General features: G+C 42.5%; 1 protein-coding gene across 10 annotated transcripts in view; it reads left to right on the top strand.

Moving 5' to 3' along the window:
• SEC31A (SEC31 homolog A, COPII coat complex component) overlaps positions 1-24,663 on the top strand; it is a 114,631-nt gene extending 89,968 nt beyond the window's left edge. For 2 of the 10 annotated variants that reach the window (XM_068233623.1, XM_068233626.1), the window contains 9 exons: positions 2,165-2,260; positions 2,818-2,962; positions 4,123-4,440; positions 6,403-6,441; positions 8,260-8,315; positions 12,807-13,073; positions 15,056-15,175; positions 15,756-15,827; positions 24,128-24,663. In XM_068233623.1, the coding sequence (XP_068089724.1) occupies positions 2,165-2,260; positions 2,818-2,962; positions 4,123-4,440; positions 6,403-6,441; positions 8,260-8,315; positions 12,807-13,073; positions 15,056-15,175; positions 15,756-15,827; positions 24,128-24,307 (1,293 nt within the window). In that variant the 3' untranslated portion in view covers positions 24,308-24,663. The remainder of the gene's footprint in view (positions 1-2,164; positions 2,261-2,817; positions 2,963-4,122; positions 4,441-6,402; positions 6,442-8,259; positions 8,316-12,806; positions 13,074-15,055; positions 15,176-15,755; positions 15,828-24,127) is intronic. The other 8 variants (XM_068233625.1, XM_068233628.1, XM_068233627.1 and 5 more) reach the window with 8 other exon arrangements.
• Positions 24,664-26,004: the final 1,341 nt, after the last annotated feature.

The raw sequence follows: 26,004 nt of genomic DNA, 5'->3' as shown, positions 1-26,004 counted from the left end.
CACTCTAAGCGTAACATACGCTTACAGTGACACATCGGGAAGGGAACGGCCAGAAAAGGCGCAGCTTCTGAGATAAGCTGTCGCTTTTTCAGCGGGGGAGAGGAATCAATGATCGGGCACCGTAGCCCGATACATTGATTCCCTGGCTACCGAATCCGCGGTCGGGAGTGCGCGTGCACGCGCGCGATCAGCCGCGGGAGCGTGCGGTAGCGCGCATGGTTCCTGGACGTAGAAACTACGTCCAGGAACCAAAATAGGTTAAGGATTGAAGAGTTAACTTTAGAGATCTTACCTCTTAACTTACCTCTTAACTAAATGGGCCCATACACCTAACTATTTTCCCGCCGATATACAGCAGATTTGATCACTGTGATCGAATCTGCTGTGAAATCGTTGTGCAAACGCTGACAGAATGATCGATTTCCGTCCGAAATCAATTGTTCCCGTCGATTTACGTCGATCCGTCCGTGCGGAAGATTTTGCTCGATCGGCGGCGGGTCGGGAGTGCATCGATAGCTGCGTTCAAATGCCCGATGACCGACGCAATACAGCGGCAATACATTACCTGCTCCGCCGGCGCGAGTCCCCGCTCTCTTCGCTGTCCTCTTCTCCGCGCTGGGCTCCGAGTCCGGCAGGCTTCACTGAACTTCCTGTCCCGGAAGGAAGTTTAAACAGTAGAGCGCCCTCTACTGTTTAAACTTTCCCTGGACAGGAAGTTCAGTGAAGCCTGCCGGACTCTGAGCACAGCGCGGAGAAGAGGACAGCGAAGACCGGGGGAGTCGCGCCGGCAGGAGCAGGTAATGTATGCGGGAGCTTCACAGATTGTGATTGGTTTCATGCTGAAATCAATTCAAAATCTGTTTGCAGTAAAGGCAACCATACGATCCCTCTCTGATCAGATTCGATCAGAGAGGGATCTATCTGTTGGTCGATCTGATGGCAAATCGACCAGTGTATGGCCACCTTTAAAGACAGAAGAGTTAACTTTAGGTTTGTCTGAGGTAAAATGTTTCCTGAATACTACATGCCTTATCACCTTGGTGATAGCTCTAGAAAAGTTATAAAAGACAGGAGATAAGATTAGTGAATTGAGGCCAATACTAGAGCACACATGTAAAAACAATGCTTGGAAATTTGGCGCACAGTAAAGCTGAAATTTTCAATTTCTGTGTTAGATGTAGTAGAATATTGGTAATATTACACCTGGTGCACACAAACGCATTCAGGCACGCACACACAGTTTCTGTAATTTAACTCACTTGGCTGCCATACACAGGATCCTCCTGCAGGCTGGCTGTAATGTGCCTGACAGAGGAGGCTGCGGGAGGGCAGGGGCCTGTGTGCACCTCCCCTACCTACTCCATGTAAACATAACCACAAAGGTGATATATTAAGGACTGGAGTGAAAACTTGTCACTCACAAAACCTTTACTAGGACAGGTTCTTTAGTGAATTGACGTTTGCAATGTAGATTGATGTTTTATGATAAGTTTTCAGTTGTCTTATCACCATCATGTTAGTAAATTGTGGCCCTTGTCTCAGTGTTTATATCTGATCTCTTTCACTGCAGTGTAGATGTTGCTTTTTGTCATATAATTGTTTGTCATGTGCAGTGTATGTTGGTTATATCAATTCCTTTGAATCTTATCCATAATGGAGAATTCACATAACATGTAATAACATTTTCTCCCTTAAAACACAAATTTAAAACATAATGCAGTTATCCAAGGAGAAATTTAGTTCTCATCTCTTAAGCAGCCCATACACTCAGCCGATTTTCTGGCCGACCGATCGATCGCGATCGATCGATCGATCGATCGATCGCAAATCGGTTGGCCAATCGACCGATCGACGGCCGATTTCGATCGATTTCGATGGATTTCCATCGAACTAGCAGGGTGGAAAATTTAGGTCGATCTGATGAGATTGCTTATCAGTTTGCATTGGCCTTAATGGAAATCTGATGGCAAAAAAATGCCATCAGATCGAATTTCAACAGATTTCAAACTGAAATCTATTGGAATTCTATCCTGGTAAAAAATGTTCTAAAAACGCATCAGATAGATCATCAGATGCATTTCTTATCTGTCTGCTGCCAATCTGACGAGTGTATGGGCACCTTAAGTTTTTGTCCAGTGATTTGTTATTTCTTTGTTTACTTCAGGCTAGAATTGCCCCTACTGTCACTTCCTGGAGTAACAAAAACCCTACTGCCCTTACCAGCTTTCCACCTGCTGCCTCCTCCTTCTTTGACACACAGGTATTGCTTTGTGGTACTCCACAAATTTTGACACTTTCTTCCCTTTTTTTCCACACTTTTTTGGTTGCCATATTTTGTTCAAAATTCCGCTGGGCACACTCTAATCCCTTGCACAGTGCAGTGTGTCCAAACCTTCATGTAATTCGCTGCTGAGACTATCATACAGCATGCATTGGTAAGGAAGGTGCTTCTGATATGTATACATGCTGCAGCTTTCTTTGTCGTTATTTAATGCTTCTTTACCTCGGTATTCTTTATACAGGAGCAGTTACCCTATTCTGTTCTTTAAAGAAGGCTTTGTAGCAAAGGCTTCTTCTGTAACCTACGCAGGGAGAGTCTTCTTACAATGCTGAACAGCATATTGGTTCTGCTTCACAAAAGTGCATGATCGGGGCTTCTCGCAAACAAGGAAATTAGCATTGATTGTCATTAGCTTGGGAAAGTTCTGTATAAGATATGGTGTAATAATCGTGGGCAGGCATCTGATTTATAAATGCTTCATTATAATTTGTTCTGTAATTACATAGTCATTTGATGCATAGACCTCTTCCTTTCAGAGAGAGAATGCTCCACCAGTAGGCTTCAACCTACCAGGAGTCATGTATCCATCTGCACCAGCACCTACAGGACCACCTCCGGACGCCAACCCCAATCCTTACAGCACAAGGTCGCAAATGGGGCCCCAGCAACCCTATTCAATGAGTATGTGTACATACTGTTTTCTGTTGGAAATACATCACATAAATCATTATGCTAGATTGCGATAATTATCACAGTACTTGTACAGAAATATTACAATTATTGCAGATGTTCATTATTGTTGATTAACTCAGTTTATAGAGGCACAGAATAAAATCTACTAATTAATAGAAAAGGAAACTTTCTCATAGGTGAATACATGTCATCAGATGAGAGCTGCTTAAAGCGTTAGTTCACCCTCCTGGATTTTTAAATGTTACTAATAAGGATTAGGTCGTTGTCCACACAATTTGCATAGATGCCAGTAAAAAAGGATCAGTCACATGACCCAGAAATCTATGCGTAAAGTATAGAGCGGCCAGCAGAGTTTCTTCCTCTGTACAAAGCTCTGCCCCTCCCCTCATTTGCGTAGGGTCTGCTCAGTTCTCACAGGTAGATTCTGGCTTTTGCTCCCTCCCAGCTAGCTCCCTCCTGACTATCTCCTGTAGGCGATGATGGGATAGGTGAAGAGTTTGGGCAAGTCATGGATTTCATTTCAACCCAGTCTAGCTGCATTTGTTATTTGCATACAATGAGGTATATTCACTGTGGTAGGCAGATTTACGTGTGTTAAGTTTTTTACTGAACTATGAATATAGTAGAGTGCTGCACATTTCATGTAATGCATTATGCTCTAATCATCATGCATAAGAATTTATTGCATGTCATTTTGCCTATTGCAGTTTAGTGAATGTACCCCAATGCCACCATTGCAAACAAATCGGGGTAAATAAAAAAAATACATGCCTAATCTAGGGCTTTAAAACTCTCCAATATTATGCTGTCCCATGGTAGCAATGAAAATGTTTCACTTTTAGCTATTTTTAAGGATTCTGTTTAATACCATGGAGACAAGTCAAGCAGTTATATCGTGCTGCTCCTGGTATCTGTGCTCTTCCTACCCTCTTCCATCCATTTGTGGCCACTTTTGCAGTGTGAGGATTAGCAGTTTTTTTTTTTTTTTTTTAAATAAAAGGTATATTGTGCTTTGAATGCAAAGTAGATGGTTAATATTTAATGTCTGTATTTTAAATTATTTCTACAGTAGCATGTGTTGTGAAGATATATAGATACTAATTTATCACTAATACATTTTTCTTCTCTCTCCCTTATCCTGTGTATAGCCTATCAGTCTCAACAGTATTCTTATGGTTCAGGGGGAGTAGCTATGTACCAGCCCCAGCCATCAGCTTCTGCTTCTCCATATCATAACGTTCCTTATGGCTCGTCTTCTCACTCTGTTCCTCCTGCTCCCTATCCTGTTCAGCCTCAGCATTCTCCAGTGTCGTCTTCTCCTTCCTCCTCTTTTCCTCCTCCTGGAGCATCCTTCCAGCATGGCGGACCCGGAGCTCCAGCTACCTCTGCACCTTATCCAGCGCCTCCACCTGGACCTACAGGTACTCTGCCTGCTGCCAGTGAACTGCCTGCATCCCAAAGAACAGGTCTGAGCATGATATGTGGGGCGGGTGGGGAGCATGGGCTTATTTTGATATTTTTAAAGGAAATGACCAGCAGAAACGCATGTGTTTGGTACTTCTATGCTTTGTTCCTGAATCTTGTATTGGTATGAAAACTTATCTCTGTTTTTTATGTCTTTTATATTGCTTGTTTATATAAAAAAATATGCCTCATCTCTAAAGTGGTGGGCATTTTGTGTAAGTTAAAGTGTAAGCTCAGAAATCCACTTCAATTCCAGGTGACAAAATTGAAAAAAATGAGGGGCGGGGGGAGGATTGTACACTTTCACGAGGTACTGTACATTTATTATAGGTTTTATTACAAAACATTGGAAGTGTTTGATAATTAGGAGTGTAAAAGATCATTTTAATTGATTTCTTTGAAAGAAATGGAAGCTACCACAGATTGACTGCAAACATGAATATGTTTGATAATAATAAAAGGATTTCACATTTCCTTTGCTGAACGGTCACAGTGCCTTTCACCCCATGCAAAATGTATGTGCAGTTTAAGTTTAAAACCTGATGCCAAAATATAACCTTTTGTAAATGACAAATGTGATTATAAGACACCTGAAGTGAGGGGGATATGGAGGCTGACGTATTTATTTCCTTTTTAGAGAATACCAGTTGTCTGGTAGCCCTGCTGATCTTTCTGACATTCAGTAGTGTCTGAATCACCCTCCTGAAATAAACATGCAGCTAATCTAGTCAGACTTCAGTCAGAAACATCTGATCTGCATGCTTGTACAGGGTCTATAGCTAAAAGTAAGAGAGGCAGAGGATCAACAGGACAGCCAAGCAACTTGTATTGTTTAAAAGGAAATAAATATGGCAGCCTCTATAACCCTGTCACTTCAGGTGTCATTTAAGTTTTCAGTTTCCTGTTAATTACAGGGGTTGCAGCAAAGATTTGTAATATTTAGAAATACAAAGCCAAAACCCATTTATATGTTGAAAGAGAGCCCTTCAAAGATCATTAGTAAGCTACGATTGGAGAATGAACTCAGGAAAAACACCATACAGGGGTTGTGTGTTAGCTGTCTGGTTGCAAACTCTTACATAGCAGCCTAGAACACCCCCACTAGCGTAGTGCAAAAAGGTGCTTTGTGCCATTAGTCCTTGAATCTCCTCCAAGGCCTGAAATGACTTGTTTGGTTTTGGATTTGTGTAGTTAAACCTCATGGGCATATCCTTGTAGTTTCATTGCAAGACTTTACAGATTTATGACTTCATTAGTTTACTTTTAAGCATAGAATTAACACTACTTAAAGAGGAGCTGTTAGGTATAAGGTCTCAGAGAAAATAAACACATATATCAGTAGCTAAAGATTGGCTGTACTTACATTACATATGCATTTCACTGTCCACGTTTGGATTTCACAGAATTTTTATATAGTATATGCAGAGAATGATGCTCCTGACAGCCCATGGCAGGTTCCATGTTTGTGAAGCCAAATGTGTCGTCATGTCCTGCCTGCTTCTGATCACAGAGGAGCTAGTACAGAATAACACAGTGTGCAGTGAATATTAATGAGCCATGTGGCTAGGAACAATAGCGGACTCCTGCAGAGTAATCTTCCCGGAGATTTATCTGTGCTGTGGCTGGACTGCGTTAGAAGCTGCTGAAACTTGATCCCGTCTTCTCCTTAGCAGCCGAGGGGAGGGCCCCAGAATGCTTTGCAGTATGGAATGCGGCTTGCGTCCTCCTTAGGAGCTTAGATGTGCTGATAAGCACACATTAAATGTAAGAGAGATCTTTATCTTTAGTAATGTCTTTTTGGCTTCTGTCTAAACTGTTTAACACAGGAGAATAGAGGTTTAAATTAGCTTCTGCAGCCTGACAGTTACTCTTTAAGTGATCTTGGCAATGCTGTAAGTCTACCTTTAGAAACAGTCAAATTACAATGGAACACTGTGTAAGTGATTTTTGCATTTCATCTACAGAATATGCAGTTGAACCAGATATGGGATCAAACTTTCCAGGTGAACAGCATGATGCAGCCTGATCAATCACAAAAGCTGCCTGGAAATTAGTTGCTATACTACAAAAAGTTTTCTTACCGCAAATTCTTTTTATTTCTCCCTCAATTAACACTCCGTTTTTAACATTTAAGAAACAATCGGAATGGAAATTGATTTATTTTTCTATGATTAATTCAAACATTGATAACCAATTCAAAATATGAATTTCCCCTTCAAAAATTCCATTACCTGAAATTGTCTTTTTGATAAATTAAACCTTTCAAAAATCTATCTTCAAGCTTTCCCTAGACGGCTACAGAAATATGTTTGAGTTGCTTATTTGTGTTATTAACATACAGTAGATCTAATAACTGCCAGCACTAGTTTTATATAGTCTCTCTTAAGGTGCCCATTCATGGTACAAATTCCCTAAAGATTGACCGTATGATTGATTGAATCGAGTAATGTTAATGGTGCGAATTGATGACGAGTTTCTGAACGAGTTCCAAGTTTCTGAGCAATTCTTTTGGTCTGATTGTATTGCTTAACATTTCCCCTCAGGTGAGGGGCATGAACAATTGTTTCGGGAAATTGTACCGTTCGTGGGCACCTTTAAAGGAGTTATCAGCCTAAATTAAAAAAAAAATGAGCTTTACTCACCTGGGGCTTTCTCCAGCCCCTTGCAGCCGACTGTCCCCCGCCAACCGCTCCTCTCTGTGCCACTGTCCCGGTCTCCGAGCACAGTGCGGAGGCTGACCACCAAGGTCGTCCTCACTGCACTTGTGCTAACCGCTGCTGTTGTCAGTCAACCCCACGTTGTAAGTAAGCCGGCGCAGAGAGGGAGCGGTCGGCGTGGGACAGTCGGCTGTAAGGGGCTGGAGAAAGCCCCAGGTGAGTAAAGCTAGTTTTTTTTATTTAGGCTGATAACTCCTTTAAGACTTAGTGTTAGAAAATATAATATTCAACAAAAAGGTATGCAGGGTTCGTTATAGAGTCACTCTACCCAAATCTGAATACATCTAGACATCTAGTTAGATGTCAAAGGATCAAGTCACCCTTCAACTTTTCATAGATGTTCAAACTGACAATTCACTAAAATATGTCTTGGGAACTCCAGTTGTTAGATTTTTGCATCAGCATTGCTAGATCTTTTCACCGCCCGGGCTCGCTAAAAATATTTTTTTTCCAGTTGGGACTTTATTTCATGTCGCATAACCAGGAAAACCACATTAAACCACATTAAGGACTAATTTGTGCAGTTTGTGGTGCAGTACAGTACCACGCATAAGTTATAGGGTTGAATACACAGAAACATCAGATATTTCTAGGCTGCTTTATGCACCTGTGTTGTGTAATGTGAATGCAACCTAAAGGCATGTATACATGCTTAATGAAACTAGGCCAAGGTCGCCAATAGCGACCACCTCTGCCAAGAGCATTTTCCTCTCCACCTACTGCTCTGGCCACATGACATCACACCCATGACTTTTCATTGAGGAGCAGGGCACTTACAAATAGGCTTTCAATCTAAGGGATGGGGAGAGGATCACATGGGGGGTGGGGGGGAGTGCATGTCCAAGGGAGGGGGTTGGAGCTAAGGAGTTGGTGGGTAAGCAGTGGTGAACATATGGGTCTTTAAATCCTACTTGAATGAGTTGAAGGTGGGGTGAGCATGATGGCGTGGGCGGTGACCAAAACCATGGCATAAAAAGCACACTTTCAATTATAAATTAGTTTTCAGTGTTGTAATTGCTTTCTGCTCAAGTTGGCAGTGTGACTGCAATTTTTGCCAGTGACTTGTTGGCTTGCCTGACAACTGACAATAGCATTTTATTTCAGGGCCTCAGAATGGATGGAACGACCCCCCTACACTATCTAGAACTTCAAAGAAAAAGGTCTGTGCATGAGGACGATTGTCTGCTTCTCTTATCCCTGTTCTAATCACTCCTAGGAACATGTTATGAATGGGACTTTTTATATTGCCTTTGGGGATGTTATGCCAATGTTTGGAGATAAATAGAAACACTATGCAGTGCCACGCCAAAGTCACATGATTAATTCAGCATGCTTAATTCATCATATTGGTGCTGCAGGTTACACAATCAAACAGTATACTCAATTCAGTATGCTACGCTTCCCTTCATACAGTGCCATACTTACTGTACATATAATTTTAGACCATTGTCAGCCTGTCATTCACCTGGTGTCAATCCAATGCTTCTCAATGTTGACAAACGATCAGCCCCGCATGCTGAAGCTCCCTGATCCCCTAGTCCAGCCTAGCACCTCGTTTGCAGCCCGGGCATGGATGAAAGGGCATTGTTTTGACCCAGTTCATTTCTTGGCACCAATACCATCCCCCTTTAGATCGTCATAATTTAAAAGGCCTGTCTGCTGGAATATTTTCATATATCTAGTGCTAGAAGTTGGTAAACCAGGCGAATGATCAATATCAGGGAGTAATGGGTCATTTATCTAAAATCTAACAATGTATGGCCACTATTTGACTTCCAGGAACAGTTTGATTAGTGCTAGGCATTTGGTAGGAGAAGGGTTGAAATTGGGCACAAAGTCATTATTAGGCCTGTTATGCTGGGGATACACGGTACCTTTCTGTACCGTGTATCGAGCAGCTGATCCGGCCAGCTGATAATATTCAGCTGGTCCGATCAAGCTGCCCGACCCCTGCCCGCTCAATCCCCGCCGGCGGACAATGGCAGGGAATCGAGCAGCTGATAAGGAGCGACAGCAGGGACGAGCAGTAATCGATCCGCGTGGACAAGCGGGGACGCGGCTGTGGTCGATCCGGCAGCTAATCGGCCGCCGGATCGACCCGTGTATTCCCAGCATAAGAGAAAAGGGCATATTGATATGGAGTACATCCTTACTAGCTGCAGCTCTCGAGTGCTTTTAGTCTGACAGGAAAAAAGTGCTACAGTAGAATCCCGTTATAGTAAACTCTAATATAATACTCAGTCCTCAGGTCCCAGCAAATGTTTCTGTATAAATATACAACCTATGACCAATTTTAATAGAGTAAACTTCTGATATACCGTAGTCGACTGCTTTTCCTGGTCCCTTGGAGTTTACTATAAAGGGATTCTATTGTATATGAATCAGGAGTTTTATAAGATTAAACTATTCAGTTTAATAAAAACAAATCCAATACAGTGAAAACCTAACAAAAATCAGGGCTCGCTTGATTTCTAAACAAAACTTGGTCAGGAAGGGCTGTCCTTTTATTGGCTTAGTGCAAGCGAGAGAACAGCAGGGGGATGTTGAGTTCTGGCATGCACCACATGATCAGCATTTGCATACTTTACTTGTACAAAGCTAGTAGTGAGGATCCAAGCAATATTCAATTAGATTTCTATCTAATCTATATTGAGTGCTGAAAGGTAGTAAAATAATTGACATTCCCTGACTTTCTATCAGTCTCTACTATATCTGGAAATATTGATCATTATATTGTTAGCCAGAGACACTGTATGCACACAGACACACACTTATTCACTCTTTTGGCACGCACACACTATACAACTCTATCTGCAAATTCACCTCTAAAAATTATTGTTGTTGTTCATCTTACATATTTATTTATTATTCATTGTACTTATAAAGCGCCAACATATTACGCAGCGCTGGACATTAGTTTAGGTTACAGACAATATTTAGGGGTGGCATACAGCAAAATGACAATACATGAATACAAGAAAGACCAGATCACTTAGCACAGTATGAGTACAAGGTAAAGCTTAGTCAGTCAATGGATGGGAGCATGGGGATTAGGCAAGTTCACTCAGATGCATAGCATGGGTTCACAGTAATGGAGGTGCATGATCAGGAGGAGGACCCTGCCCAAAGGCTTACAATCTAGAGGGAGAGGAAAGAACACGAATGGTAGGGGACCAGAGTTGTTCATCTGTGGGTTTAGAGCACTTGCGAGGGGTAATAAGCCAGAGTGAAAAGGTGAGTTTTGAGGGCTTTCTTGAAGATGTTGAAGGAGGGGGCTGCCCTAATGGGTAGAGGTAGGGAGTTCCATAGTGTTGGAGCAGCTCTTGAGAATTCCTGGAGGCGTGCATGGGACTGGGTGATGCGGGAGGCGGTTAGGCGAAGTTCATTGGAAGAGCGGAGTGAGTGGCTAGGTGTGTACCTCTGAGTAAGATCGGAAATGTAGGTTGGACAGATTAGTAGGTCAGACACAGTATCTTAAATCTGATTCTGGACTGGATAGGAAGCCAGTGGAGGGATTCAAGGAGGGGATCTGCCGTGGTGGAGCAGTGGAAGCAGTGGATAATTCTGGCTGCTGCATTCATGATGGACTGCAGTGGGGCTGTTCGGGTTATAGGGAGACCAGACAGCAGGGCATTGCAGTAGTCAAGGCGGGAAATTATGAGGGCATGGATGAGGAGTTTGGTGGTGGCAGAGGTCAGGAAAGGGCGAATCTTACAGATGTTACAAAGGTACATAGGCCTGTTATTTTCTGCAATGTTTCATAGAGGGCCCATTTCTACTAGTGCCAAAATCAGCATGGATCTGCAGCGTTTCCCCCACAGGCGAGAGGAATGCTGCCTATCTTTTAAATTGCTTTGCCGTCCAGATCGCACTGCTTTGTGAATCTGGACAGCATACTGCAGATTTCTGCAGCACGCAACTGAACCCCTATAGCCGTGCATGGCTTGGCTTAGTTAATCAGGCTGAGTCTTCACAGCACAAAGGGAGCCGTGACCAGAAAATAAGCCCAGAATGCTTTAAAGAGAATCTGTATTGTTAAAATCGCACAAAAGTAAACATACCAGTGCGTTAGGGACATCTCCTATTACCCTCTGTCACAATTTCGCCGCTCCCCGCCGCATTAAAAGTGGTTAAAAAAAGTTTTAAAAAGTTTGTTTATAAACAGACAAAATGGCCACCAAAACAGGAAGTAGGTTGATGTACAGTATGTCCACACATAGAAAATACATTCATACACAAGCAGGCTGTATACACCCTTCCTTTTAAATCTCAAGAGATCATTTGTGTGTTTCTTTCCCCCTTCTGCTCTCATGCACTGAAGTTTCAGGCTGCTCTTTTCTTCCTGCAAACAGCTTTGCCCTTGTCTGAATTTCCTCAGTATGTGAAAGCCCAGCCAGCTCAAAGGACACTTTATCCAGCTTGTAAAAGATACGAGAGCAGAGAGAAGCTGCACTAATCTAAATATCACACAGGCAGTGTGCAGAGAGGGGCCTGAAAGGGGGAGTTCATAGCAGAACCACAACACTGAAGAACTTGGCAGCCTTCCAGACACTGGGACAAGTCTGACAGGGGAAAGATACATTGATTTATTACAGAGACTGTGATAGCAGAAAGTGTTGCAGTAAGCCAGAACACATTAGAATAGCTTTTGGAACTTATAGGATGATAAAAAACAGGATGCAATTCTTGTTACGGAGTCTCTTTAAATAATTCAGGTCACTTATTGTTCCTCACACAAGCTCACTCACAATCTAATCTCTACTGTATTTATAGTCTTATTTCCCAGCCCTAGTCAAAGGCCCGGTTAAGTGGCAAACTTAATTGTTGATCGGATCAGTTTTCACTCCGTTTGCCTTAAGGTCCGTACACACGCCGGACTTTAGGCAACGACGGGTCCGTCGTTGCCTCCCGCTGGGTGGGCGTGCCAGCGACAGTCCGGCGTGTGTACGCTCTGTCGTCAGACTGATACGGCTGTTCCTGAGCGATCCGCCGGGCGGATCGCTCAGAAACAGCCGTATCAGTCCGCCGACAGACTGTACACACGCCGGACTGTCGCTGGCACGCCCACCCAGCGGGAGGTGACGACGGACTCGTCGTTGCCTAAAGTCCGGCGTGTGTACGGACCTTTAAGCTGCTTCCTTTTCCCCATAACCCCCTCCTCCCCAGGACCCCATCAGCAAAAGCAAGTTTTGCTGGATAAAATTTTCTGTTTTCACATTGCATCCAATGCAGTGCTTCAGGTTCAGTTTCCGTTCTGCTGGGCTCAGCGGTCCAGAAAAATTGCTGCAGGAGGAAACTTGTGGTCCATTCAGCGGATGGTGTGAAACAGATCGGTTGGAACGGACGGATGTGAACGGATCAATTAACATTGGATCCATTCGCAACCGATCTGATCCTGGAATGGACCGTTTTTAAACGCTAATGTGAACCGGGCCTAAGGCCAATTGTTATAGAATCAGTTAACCTTCCGGTATGTTTTTGAAATATGGGAGGAAACTGTGTGTCTAGAGGAAACCCAATGTACGAATTCAATGCAGATACTGTTTTGACCAAGAATCAGACCGAAGATACCAGAACTGCCTTACAAGAGTTTTTGTCTTTTTTTTTTTTTTCTTTTTGTCCAAACAATATGTTCCTTTTCTTCGTTACAGGTTTTGGAAAACTATGTACCACCTCCACCAATAACAGCTCCCATAATGAACCCTGTAGCAGACCCACGATCCCAACAGCAAGTTCCAGTTTCTGGAGTACCTGCAGCGTCAGTCCCATATCAGCCCTCACAGATGCCCCATGGCCAACCAGTACAGAGCACGTTCCCTGCTGTTCAATCCCACATCGGACAACCTGGGGTGCCCTATGAATCTTCTAAGACTAGTGTTGAGGGTGCGCCTGGTGCACCGATTGGAAATACCATACAGGTCATTATGATCACTGTTTTCCAAAAAGATTACTGCCTTATTTAAAGGGAACCTGAAGTAATAATAAACTTATGATATAATGCATTGTATGTGTAGTACAGCTAAGAAATAATATGTTAGCAGCAGAGATATGAGTCTAATATTGTTTCCAGTACTGGAAGAGTTAAGAAACTCCAGTTGTTATCTATGCAAAAGAGCTTCACTGATCTCTCCAACTTTTGCAGAGAGCTCTGTCTTCTGAAGCTTATTATCTCAAGTGTCTGTCACTGTATTTTGTTTTTTTTTCTGCAGAGGAAAAGTTCATTAGCCTGCTCTGTGAAATAATTTAGAATGCAGAGTGTAGTGTGTAAACTGCAAATATTAGAGAATGAAGCAATGTTATTAAAAAAAAACTATATAACTGAAAATAAAAATATGAGACATTTCTTTGCTACTAATGCGCTATCAATTATCCGTACTACACAACCAATTCATTATATCATAATTTTTTTTTCCGCTTCAGTGTCACTTTAATTCCTTGAGAGTACAGGATTGGTCATACTTTAGTAACCAAACTAAATTCTGCCAATTTGCAATATTTGGATTCAACTGCATATAGCTTTTTACCTGCACTGTGTAGTAAAGAGTTTATGCTTTTTTTTATCCTTTAAGAAAAACATAATTGGCTTACTTTTCTTTACACAGAAACTGAGAAAAAAGTTAAGATGGCTTGAAAATACCTGCTATAACATTTTAGGAAAAGTCATGGTCCTTTCCCACATATTGCTCTAAAGATATTTCATGTGTGTCCTTATTCCTGATATTCAAAACATGTATGTGTTCTATACAGTTCAGCTTTAATCTCAGAATAAGCATGTGCATATTGGTTTCCATTAGGTAAATGCATTTTCCTGTTTATACTCAAATATAAACCAATCTGAATATAAACTGAGATTCTTATATTTTTCATTGAGAAACCAGAAAATTGTTTGACGTGAGTATAAACCTAGGGTGAAAAAACGCAGGCTCCTACTTTTAACACTTAAGATTCTCTTTACATTTGAGGCACAGGCCCTTACAACAATGTCTTGTATGGACCCTCGTCGTAGGGTAAGGAGGGGATGCCTCGACCTACTTCTATGACAAATTGAGACCTCTAGCCCTGCTGGTGGCCAAGATAGGTTTGTATTTCATGTAGTGTGGCCAGTGTGTGCTTAACACCCCCCTCCCCCAATGGCAAATTTAGTGTGGCCAGAGTGTATTCTCCCTCCTCCCCCCCCCCCCCCCCCAGCATACAAATAGTGCCGCCTATTCCCCCCTCCCCCTTACATTATGCAGAGGGGCTGCAATGGTGCACAATTACCAGGTCTATTGCCTGGTCCTCTCCTCTTCTTGCAGTGTGCCTCTCGGACCACTGTGCGGCAACATCTCCCAATACATGACGTGATAATGGGAGCCTAAGGAGAGATGCTGCCGCACGGTGGTTGGAGAAGACACGGCGTCAGATCAGGTAATTGTTTCACTGCAGCCCCTCTGCACAATGCAAGGGGAAAGGAGAATAGGGGGAACCACACAGGCCACACCGTACCTGAGCATAAACAGAGGTGTGTGGGTTTTTTTTTTTTGGGGGGGGGGGGGGGGTTGTTAAAAGCAAATAAAAATCTGTCTATATATTACTGTATATACGGTATGTGTCCGATGGAAGGGAAAGATATTTATAAATGCCAATTGTGCTTCATTAATGTAATTTCATTAGTAGACTCCCTGTTCATTAAATCTGTCCAATCTTTTATTGTATTGTAATATTGTATTTTCCTTTCATTTTTAAGTGAACTTTTTTTTTTTTTTTTAACTTTGCTAGGCACTGCAAAATTTCTCAGCAATAGATGCATTATGACAATGCTTGATTGCACTCAGTTTCCAGCTAATCAAAGTAAACAGATAAAAAAAATGTAATGTACTTTCTCTTAATTATCTTGTTTATTTTTCATGTCTTTTTCCAGACCATGCACACTCTCCCTACTGAGAAGATCACCAAAAACCCCATCCCAGAGGAACACCTTATTCTAAAGAACACATTTGAGGCTCTTATCCAAAGATGCTTGTCCTCAGCCATTGATCCAGTAATTGACATTTTTATTCTATTATGAGTCGTGGCAGTGGATTTGTTACATTTTCTTTCCTCAATACTAGAAGGGATCCTGAACGACATGTAACATGATGTGATAAACATGCATATATACAGTCCCAGTCCTACTTGGAACTAGCTTGTGTTCTTTTCTCAACTATAAGGATTAAGAATCTAGGGCTCTAAATGTTTTCTACAAGCAGACTGTAGTAGCAGCCACCGATAAGTAATTAGAGATCATAAAACTCCTATGTTGCTGAGAATCACTTCTACATTCGTGGAATGAGATAAAAAGATCAATAACTTGAGATATGTCTGTATGGGAGCAGAATGAATATTAAATATGTCATATACTTTAAACCCACATTTTTATTCTTTGAAATAAAAATGGGACTGTGGTATTCCAGGAGAGACCTATTTAGGCTTGGGACAATAGATGCAATTGTTTACCTTCTGCGTTTATTTTCACTTTGAGTATGCTTTAACCTCCCTAAGAAGGTCAAGAAAACTTTAGAAATGTGTTGATATGAAACCTCCTTTCTAAGCCTCTAATGTTAATATATTTTGGTTTCCAGCAAACCAAAAGGAAGTTAGATGATGCAAATAAGAGACTGGAATCTCTGTATGACAAGCTGAGAGAGCAAACGGTAAGTCTGCATTTTGCTGTGCGCACATCACAAACTGAAAAAAAACATTCATTGAAGTGTTCAGTGTACTGACTGGAGATGTTCCATACACAAAGTAATAAAAACTTCTCCAGCCCTGGGCTGTAACCACACAACCTCAAACTCTCTAAGCTTTATTTCCAGCTTTGTGCCTGTAGGAGGAACACATACAGCTTGGCAAATAGAATTCTCTTCTATCTTTTATGACTGATTAGAATACTGTGGATCGCTGTTCCTCATTGTTTACTGACATCATTTCCACAGCTATTTGTGTAGCGCCTGCACCATTTTGCATCCCATGTGATTTGTGTGGCCATTTGTCAAATGTATCACAGTGTCTGCAAAAGATAAGGTTGTATTGTATACAGCAGTGTTTCTCAAACCTTGCGACTCCCCAACGGTGCATGTTTTGCTGGCAACCTCACCTATGCACAGGTGGGGTAATTAGTGTCTTCGCTACATGGAATCCACCTAGCTGAGACACTAATTACCCCACCTGTGCATAGGCGAGGTTGCCTGCAAAACATGCACCGTTGAGGAGTCGCGAGGACAGGTTTGAGAAACACTGGTATATAGCCTTACTATCTTCTTTATAGTGGCCATACATGGTACAATTTTTTCATACAATTTTACCATTTCTATGTAATATAAAGGAACTGCATAAATCATCTTTTCAGTATATTCACTTAATTTACCCTTATGCTACATAGAAATGGTAAGATTGTATGAAAATTTTTTACCATGTATGGCCACCATTACAGTGATCATTTTGAAAAACATCACTGTAGAAAGTACACTGCCTTATTTTGTACTTCGCAGCACCGCAAGTTTTAGTCACATCCCCAGTTGGTATTTGGTCACTTGGGGGAAGTGACCAAATACCAACTCTGCATTGGAGCACAGGCTGACATTATACAATAACACTGGAAAAGTGCTTTTCTCCAATAGGACTCAGCGCATAGACCTGTCTCAGATCACTAAATGGTTGCAGATTGGACTGTATTACAGAGTAAATAGGTGTTCATAAATGCCAGACTCAACATGCGGCTTTTCAGTTTGGACTGAAATGTGAGACAGGGATTTCCAAATTATAGGGGCAGCATGACAGCAGTCTCCAAAGGTTTAGAGGTGGACTCTGGTGGTGGGGGGGAAGGGCAACCATGTAATCCTTTTGATCTTAGATTATGGGAGGTGTGATGTAGTTGCAACATATCCTTCATGTATCCAGAGCCCAAGTTGTACAAGGTTTTGAATGTCAATAAGCCAATCTTAAATAGAATTTTCCTATTTTATCGGTAGCCAGCAAGCAAGAAAATACTCAAGATAATTTTTTTACTAACTTTTGGGTAGTTTTTCAATTGTAAAATGACGAAAAAAATATTTTTAAGAGAATATTAAAATGATCTCCTGGGCGATAACTCAAGAAAAAAAATGTTACCGGTAATTGCATATGGGCGCAGGACTTTGTTTGGAAGGCCTATATAGAAAACATTGCAGTAGTCCAACCGGCAATGCATGAACTAGGGTTGGAAGATCTGATGGAAGAATAAGGTGCTTAATTTTTTCAGTTTTCCTTAGGTGAAAGAAGGAATGTTTCACAACAGCTGAGATTTGATTCCTTAAAGAGACACTGAAGTGAAAAAAAAACTATGATATTATGATTTGTGTAGTACAGCTAAGAAATAAAGCATTAAGATCAGATACATCAGTCTAATTGTTTCCAGTACAGGAAGAGTTAAGAACCTCCAGTTGTTATCCCTATACAAAAAAGCCATTATCTCTACGACTTTCATAGTCGTGGAGAGGGCTGTTTTCTGACTTTTATTATCTCAACTGTTAGTTAACTATTTACTTTTCCTCTTGCAGAGGAGAGGTCATTAGTTCACAGACTGCTCTGAAAGAATCATTTTGAATGCTGAGTGTTGTGTAATCTGCACATATTAGAGAATGATGCAATGTTAGAAAAAACACTATATACCTACAAAATAAAAATATGAGAATATTTTCTTTGCTGCTAATCTTCTAGTAATTATTCATAGTACACAACCAATTCATTATATCATATATTTTTTTCCGCTTCAGTGTCTCTTTAAAGGGATACTGTAGGGGGGTCGGGGGAAAATGAGCTGAACTTACCAGGGGCTTCTAATGGTCCCCCGCAGACATCCTGTGCCCCCGCAGCCGCTCACCAATGCTCCGGCCCCGCTTCCGGTTCACTTCTGGAATTTCTGACTTTAAAGTCTGAAAACCACTGCGCCTGCGTTGCCGTGTCCTCGATCCCGCTGATGTCATCAAGAGCGCACAGCGCAGGCCCAGTATGGTCTGTGTCTGCGCAGTACACTCCTGGTGACATCAGCGGGAGCGAGGACACGGCAACGCAGGCGCAGTGGTTTTCTGACTTTAAAGTCAGAAATTCCAGAAGTGAACCGGAGGCGGGGCCGGAGCATTGGGGAGTGGCTGCAAGAACACAGGATGTCTGCGGGGGACCATTAGAAGCCCCGGGTAAGTTCAGCTCATTTTCCCCCGACCCCCCCTACAGTATCCCTTTAAGCTTAATTCCCCATCAGTCAATGCTCCCAGGCTGTGCACAAAGTCTGAGATTGTCAGTTCTGAACGCCCTATATTTAGTGTTTCTGGCTGAGACTGAAGCTACTCTGCTGACCTCCGATAACAAGAACGTCAGTTTTGTCAGCATTTAGTTTTAGCCAGTGGATTTTATCCAACCCTGAAGCTCAGCTAAGCACGCATTTATTTGTGTGGCGCCAAGCTTGAATGATATATATATATTGCTAGGGGGTCATCAGCATAGCATTGGTATGCCAGGCCATGTTTTTGGATGATTTTTCCAAGAGGTAGCATGTATATGGTGATCAGCAAAGGGGATAGCATCGTGCCATTGGGCACAGGGCCGGGCTGAGGCATAGGCTGGAGAGGCTCCAGCCTCAGGGCGCAGTGTAGGAGGGGGAGCAGAATTAATTCATCTGTCATTCCTAATTGTGTTTGAAGCAGAAAGAAATAAGAAAAGGGGATACATGGCAGTGACTGCAAGCCAGATAACTAGATATTAAGGTGTTGGGGAGGTTGTGGGCCCTGGGGTGCCTCTTAGTCTAATAGCAATAAGTGTGTGATGGCTGGGGTGGAGGGATGGAGGGGCGCACTTTGGTGTCTCAGCCTTGGGTGCTGGAGGACCTTGTCCCGGCTCTGATTGGGCACACCATATTTTGGTGGTACAGAGTTGGAGAGGAAAGGCCCTTTGTGTTCTGCCAGCCAAGAAGGAGTTGAACCATTGGAGAACTAAGCCATCTATGCCACAGTACTCTTGTAGCCAGTTTAGCAGAATTTCATGATCAACTGTGTCAAAATCTGCTGAGAGGTCAAGTAAAATCAGGATGGAACACTCACCCCTGTCTCTTGCCATGAAGAGATGATTTCAGATCTGGGTGAGAGTTTCACAGCTGTGATGTTTTTTGACATTGACATGTTCTATCATCTCTAATCATACCCACTTTAACCACTTGAGGACCGTAGGCTTTACCCCCCTTAAAGTGAACCTCGGGACTAAAAATCGACTCAGCAGCACTGAAAAGGCTTGGTGTTTCTTTAACAGTTTCACAGCATCAGAACTTTGTTTCTCTTATACAAGCCTCATTTTTAGCTGCACAGAAAAAAACTGCCCAGGCTTTTTTCCCCTGATGCTGTGCAAAGCATGATGGGATTCTGATTTTGTTGTTCTCATTCTGCTGTTTTGGTGCAATTTTTTTTTTTTACATTTTGAATTTGACATTTGAAGCCTAGCGTGTGCAGCTGGGAGGGGTAATCAGGACACAGGACAGTTGGAACTATGTCTCCTGCTCCTTGTCACCTCCTTTCAACCAAAAAGATGGCTGCCCCCATGACAAAGATGACAGCCCCCATGAATCACAAACATTTGCCTGTTCTTTTTAAAACAGGGTGGGTAAGAGATTATATTACCTATCTATTCTAATTAACATAACTAATGTAACTTGATGACAGTATGTTTGTTTAGGCTGAAATTCCCCTTTAAGGACCCGGCCCTTTTTTTCCATTCAGACCACTGCAGCTTTCACGGTTTATTGCTTGCTCATACAACCTACCACCTAAATGAATTTTGGCTCTTTTTCTTGTCACTAATAAAGCTTTCTTTTGGTGCTATTTGATTGCTGCTGCGATTTTTACTTTTTATTATATTCATCAAAAAAGACATGAATTTTATTAAAAAAAATGATTTTTTTAACGTTGTGCTGACATTTTTCAAATAAAGTAAAATTTCTGTATACATGCAGCACGAAAAATGTGGACAAACATGTTTTTGATAAAAAAAAAAAAACCCATTCAGCCTATATTTATTGGTTTGGGTAAAAGTTATAGCGTTTACAAACTATGGTGCAAAAAGTGAATTTTCCCATTTTCAAGCATCTCTGACTTTTCTCACCACCTGTCATGTTTCATGAGGGGCTAGAATTCCAGGATAGTACAAATACCCCCCAAATGACCCCATTTTGGAAAGAAGACATCCCAAAGTATTCACTGAGAGGCATAGTGAGTTCATAGAAGATATTATTTTTTGTCACACGTTAGTGGAAAATGACAGTTTGTGAAAAGAAAAAAAAAAAAAAAGTTTCCATTTCTGCTAACTTGTGACAAAAAAAAAATTAAATCTGCCACGGACTCACCATGCCCCTCTCTGAATACCTTGAAGTGTGTACTTTCCAAAATGGGGTCATTTGTGGGGTGTAAGCACCCCTGTAAAGCCTAAAGGTGCTCATTGGACTTTGGGCCCCTTAGCGCAGTTAGGCTGCAAAAAAGTGCCACACATGTGGTATTGCCGTACTCAGGAGAAGTAGTATAATGTGTTTTGGGGTGTATTTTTACACATACCCATGCTGGGTGGGAGAAATATCTCTGTAAATGACAATTGTTTGATTATTTTTTTTTACACACAATTGTCCATTTACAGAGATATTTCTCCCACTCAGCATGGGTATGTGAAAAAGTAAAACCCCAAAACATATTATACTACTTCTCCTGAGTACGGCGATACCACATGTGTGGCACTTTTTTGCACCCTAACTGCGCTAAGGGGCCCAAAGTCCAATGAGTACCTTTAGGATTTCACAGGTCATTTTTGTTTCAAGACTACTCCTCACGATTTAGGGCCCCTAAAATGCCAGGGCAGTATAGGAAACCCACTAATGACCCCATTTTAGAAAGAAGACACCCCAAGGTATTCCGTTAGGAGTATGGTGAGTTCATAGAAGATTTTATTTTTTGTCACAAGTTAGCGGAAATTGATTTTCATTGATTTTTTTTCACAAAGTGTCATTTTCCGCTAACTTGTGACAAAAAATAAATCTTCTATGAACTCACCATACTCCTAACGGAATACCTTTGGGTGTCTTCTTTCTAGAATGGGGTCATTTGTGGGGTTCCTATACTGCCCTGGCATTTTAGGGGCCCTAAACCGTGAGGAGTAGTCTTGAAATTAAATGTCGCAAAATGACCTGTGAAATCCTAAAGGTACTCATTGGACTTTGGGCCCCTTAGCGCACTTAGGGTGTAAAAAATTGCCACACATGTGGTACCGCTGTACTCAGGAGAAGTAGAATAATGTGTTTTGGGGTGTATTTTTACACATACCCATGCTGGGTGGGAGAAATATCTCTGTAAATGACAATTGTTTGATTTTTTTTTTACACACAATTGTCCATTTACAGAGAGATTTCTCCCACCCAGCATGGGTATGTGTAAAAATACACCCCAAAACACATTATACTACTTTTCCTGAGTACGGCGGTACCACATGTGTGACACTTTTTTGCAGCCTAGGTGCGCTAAGGGGCCCAACGTCCTATTCACAGGTCATTTTCAGGCATTTGTTTTCTAGACTCCTCACGGTTTAGGGCCCCTAAAATGCCAGGGCAGTATAGGAACCCCACAAGTGACCCCATTTTAGAAAGAAGACACCCCAAGGTATTCCGTTAGGTGTATGGCGAGTTCATAGAAGATTTTATTTTTTGTCACAAGTTAGTGAAAAATGACACTTTGTGAAAAAAAAACAATAAAAATCAATTTCCGCTAATTTTTGACAAAAAATAAAATCTTCTATGAACTCGTCATACACCTAACAGAATACCTTGGGGTGTCTTTTTTCTAAAATGGGGTCACTTGTGGGGTTCCTATACCGCCCTGGCATTTTACGGGCCCAAAACCGTGAGTAGTCTGGAAACCAAATGTCTCAAAATGACTGTTCAGGGGAATAAGCATCTGCAAATTTTGATGACAGGTGGTCTATGAGGGGGCGAATTTTGTGGAACCGGTCATAAGCAGGGTGGCCTTTTAGATGTCAGGTTGTATTGGGCCTGATCTGATGGATAGGAGTGCTAGGGGGGTGACAGGAGGTGATTGATGGGTGTCTCAGGGGGTGGTTAGAGGGGAAAATAGATGCAATCAATGCACTGGGGAGGTGATCGGAAGGGGGTCTGAGGGTTTGGCCGAGTGATCAGGAGCCCACACGGGGCAAATTAGGGCCTGATCTGATGGGTAGGTGTGCTAGGGGGTGACAGGAGGTGATGATTGATGGGTGTCTCAAGGTGTGATTAGAGGGGGGAATAGATGCAAGCAATGCACTGGCGAGGTGATCAGGGCTGGGGTCTGAGGGCGTTCTGAGGGTGTGGGCGGGTGATTGAGTGCCCTAGGGGCAGATAGGGGTCTAATCTGATGGGTAGCAGTGACAGGGGCTGATTGATGGGTAATTAGTGGGTGTTAAGGGTAGAGAACAGATGTAAACAATGCACTTGGGAGGCGATCTGACGTCGGATCTGCGGGCGATCTATTGGTGTGGGTGGGTGATCAGATTGCCCGCAAGGGGCAGGTTAGGGGCTGATTGATGGGTGGCAGTGACAGGGGGTGATTGATGGGTGATTGACAGGTGATCAGTGGGTTATTACAGGGGGGATAGATGCATACAGTACACAGGGGGGGGGGGGGGTCTGGGGAGAATCTGAGGGGTGGGGGGTGATCAGGAGGGAGCAGGGGGCAGTTTAGGGAATACAAAAAAAATAGTGTTGACAGATAGTGACAGGGTTGATTGGGTGCAAACAGGGGTCTGGAGGGTGGGCAGGGGGGGGGGGGAGGTTTGAGGGGTGCTGTGGGCGATCAGGGGGCAGGGGGGGGGGAGGTCAGTGTGATTGGGTGCAGACTAGTGTGGCTGCAGCCTGCCCTGGTGGTCCCTCGGATACTGGGACCACCAGGGCAGGAGGCAGCCTGTATAATAGGCTTTGTATACATTACAAAGCCTATTATACGCTTTGCATGCGGATATGTGTATTCCTCCGCCCGCCGGCGCTGCTAAGTGGCCGGCGAGCTGGAGGCTAAATCCTCGGCCATCGATCCCCGGCGGAGGATCGCGTCACGGATGACGCGATCGCTCCGCCCATGCCCGTACAAGGACCGCCGCCTCTTGTACACGCGGCGGTCCTTACGGGATCCACTTTCTGGCCACCCCTGTGCAGTGGGCGGTCGTTAACTGGTTAATATGATTGTGCTCCCTTTAACAAAACTATTTTTGGTACTCTCGCAATGCCAGCTCTTTCATCTCGAGGATTTGGGGTATTTCACACTACTATGCGCAGTGATGAAAACTTGCAACATGTGTATGTGATGCGTACAGTACATTAAAGTCTGCTTCACTGTCACTGTAAAAGCGCATGTTTTACAGGATACAGTGTGAAAGGACCCTTAGATTTCAACCTCTCCCTGAATGTATTGTAGGTTGCAGATATATTGTAATTCATCTATAAATGGTTTCTCCAGAGTGAAAAGGCTGATATAAAGTGAAAAACCCTTTAACAATTAAGGCTAGGTTCACAGTGAGAGTTGCGTTGCATCCCGTGTAGCAGCGGAAATGGAATGGGAAAGTTGCATCGCATACAGTCAGTGAAAAAGTATGCTTCACTATACTGTTAACGCAGGCATTATGCGGCAAACTCACTGCAGGCAGTGCCTTGTGATACCGCGCTGTGAACGTCACATTGTTTTTGAATGTTACAATGCAGCCGTTGCAACGCACTGTAATAGCCCAATGTGGACCTAGCCTAAATGAATTATAACCAATGTATTAATATCCTACTGATCCCCTGCATTTGCAATTACAGAAATGGCCTTTTTTCTTTTTTAACAAGCAGATGTTTGACTGCTTATATTTTTCTTGTATTATTCTTTATATGTTGGTTGCTAACTTAATGCCTGTTTTTCCTCCACAGCTATCTCCTGCAATAATTGCAGGTTTGCACAACATTGCCAGAAGTATTGAGTCACGCAATTATGTGGAAGGGCTGAACATCCATACCCACATAGTAAGCACCAGTAACTTCAGTGAAACGTCTGCCTTCATGCCAGTACTCAAAGTAGTTCTTACTCAAGCCAATAAGCTTGGAGTGTGATCTCTGTTCTCAAAAGACTTATTACTCATTATGAAAACAAAAAAACAAGCTCTTGCACCTTGTAATAGTTGATGGACCAAGTACAAGCATGTTTTTAAAACTCAGACCTCAGCAAATCCTGAAGATTATTCACCTTTATTATTTTTTTTGAGTTTTTTTTTTTAATTTTATTTTCACAGTCCTATTTCAGCTTTATTGTGTTTGGGAAAAATGACTGAGATCACATTCTATTCAGGTTTACAAAGCTATGCTATCCAGTATATGACCAGAACTTTTTTAATTTAATGGTTCACATTTTAAAAAGATTTGGCTGCCAAATGATGTCATCTAAAATAAATGTCATCCTAAATCAAAAAGTGTTTGTATTGTCTTCTTTTCTTGACACTTTAAGAAAATGTAAATTTAGTGCAAGCTGTGTAAGAAAACCTTTCCTGGATCTGGTATTTCTTTTCCACAGGGCCAGTAATCTCTAGCACATCTTTGTTGTAGGAAAATTGGAAATAAATATGTCAGGCTCCATATCCCTCTCAGTTCACATATGCTTTAAAGAGCGCCCGAGGTGGGCTCAAAAAAAAAAGTAGGCTACCTGACCCGCAGGGCTGAGCGGATCAGGTAGCAGCAAAAATCGCCGCTCCTGTGGGCCGCAGTTGCCCACTTTCAATAGTGTGATCCCTGGATCACAACGCTGCACTGAGACTGTGATGTTTCTCATAGTGTGTGGGGAGCGGCAGGAGGCGCAGCCAGGAGGAGAGAGCTGCCCAATGGCAGCTCTGGAAACCCTGTAGGAACACCCCTGGCAGGCGTTTTAAACAGGGAATTCCTCTCCCCTCTGTTTACCTCCGAGTTAGCGACAAATCTTGTCGCTAAACCCGGGGGGGCTATAGTGCGGCGGTTGGGGGACACAGAGCCATTTCATTAGGCAGAGAACATGGCTCTGTGTCCCATCTGTCCCCCAAAGATCCACATTGGGTTCTCTTTAAAGAAAATCTGTATTGTTAAAATCGCACAAAAGTAAACATACCAGTGTGTTAGGGGACATCTCCTATTACCCTCTGTCACAATTTCGCCGCTCCTCGCCGCATTAAAAGTGGTTAAAAACCGTTTTAAAAAGTTTGTTTATAAACAAACAAAATGGCCACCAAAACAGGAAGTAGGTTGATGTACAGTATGTCCACACATAGAAAATACATTCATACACAAGCAGGCTGTATACAGCCTTCCTTTTGAATCTCAAGAGATCATTTGTGTGTTTCTTTCCCCCTGTATCTCTCATGCACTGAAGTTTCAGGCTGCTCTTTTCTTCCTGCAAACAGCTTTGCCCTTGTCTGAATTTCCTCAGTATGTGAAAGCCCAGCCAGCTCAGAGGACGATTTATCCAGCTTGTAAAAGATAAGAGAGAAGCTGCTCTAATCCTAAATAACACACAGGCAGTGTGCATACAGGGGCCTGGAAGGGGGAGTTCATAGCAGAACCACAACACTGAAGAACTTGGCAGCCTTCCAGACACAGGCTGACAAGTCTGACAAGAGAGAGAGAAGTTGATTTATTACAGAGATGGTGATAGTAGAACGTGCTGCAGTAAGCCAGAACACATTAGAATAGCTTTTTGAACTTGTAGGATGATAAAAAAACAGAATGCAATTTTTGTTACGGAGTCTCTTTAAGGTAGATCGACTACACCAGTGGATACATTGCCA

Source organism: Hyperolius riggenbachi, chromosome 1, assembly GCF_040937935.1.
Source record: "Hyperolius riggenbachi isolate aHypRig1 chromosome 1, aHypRig1.pri, whole genome shotgun sequence".
NCBI classification, from domain to species: Eukaryota; Metazoa; Chordata; class Amphibia; order Anura; family Hyperoliidae; genus Hyperolius; species Hyperolius riggenbachi.
The sequence above is the reverse complement of the archived record's forward strand: the minus strand, read 5'-3'. Positions and strand labels throughout refer to the sequence as shown.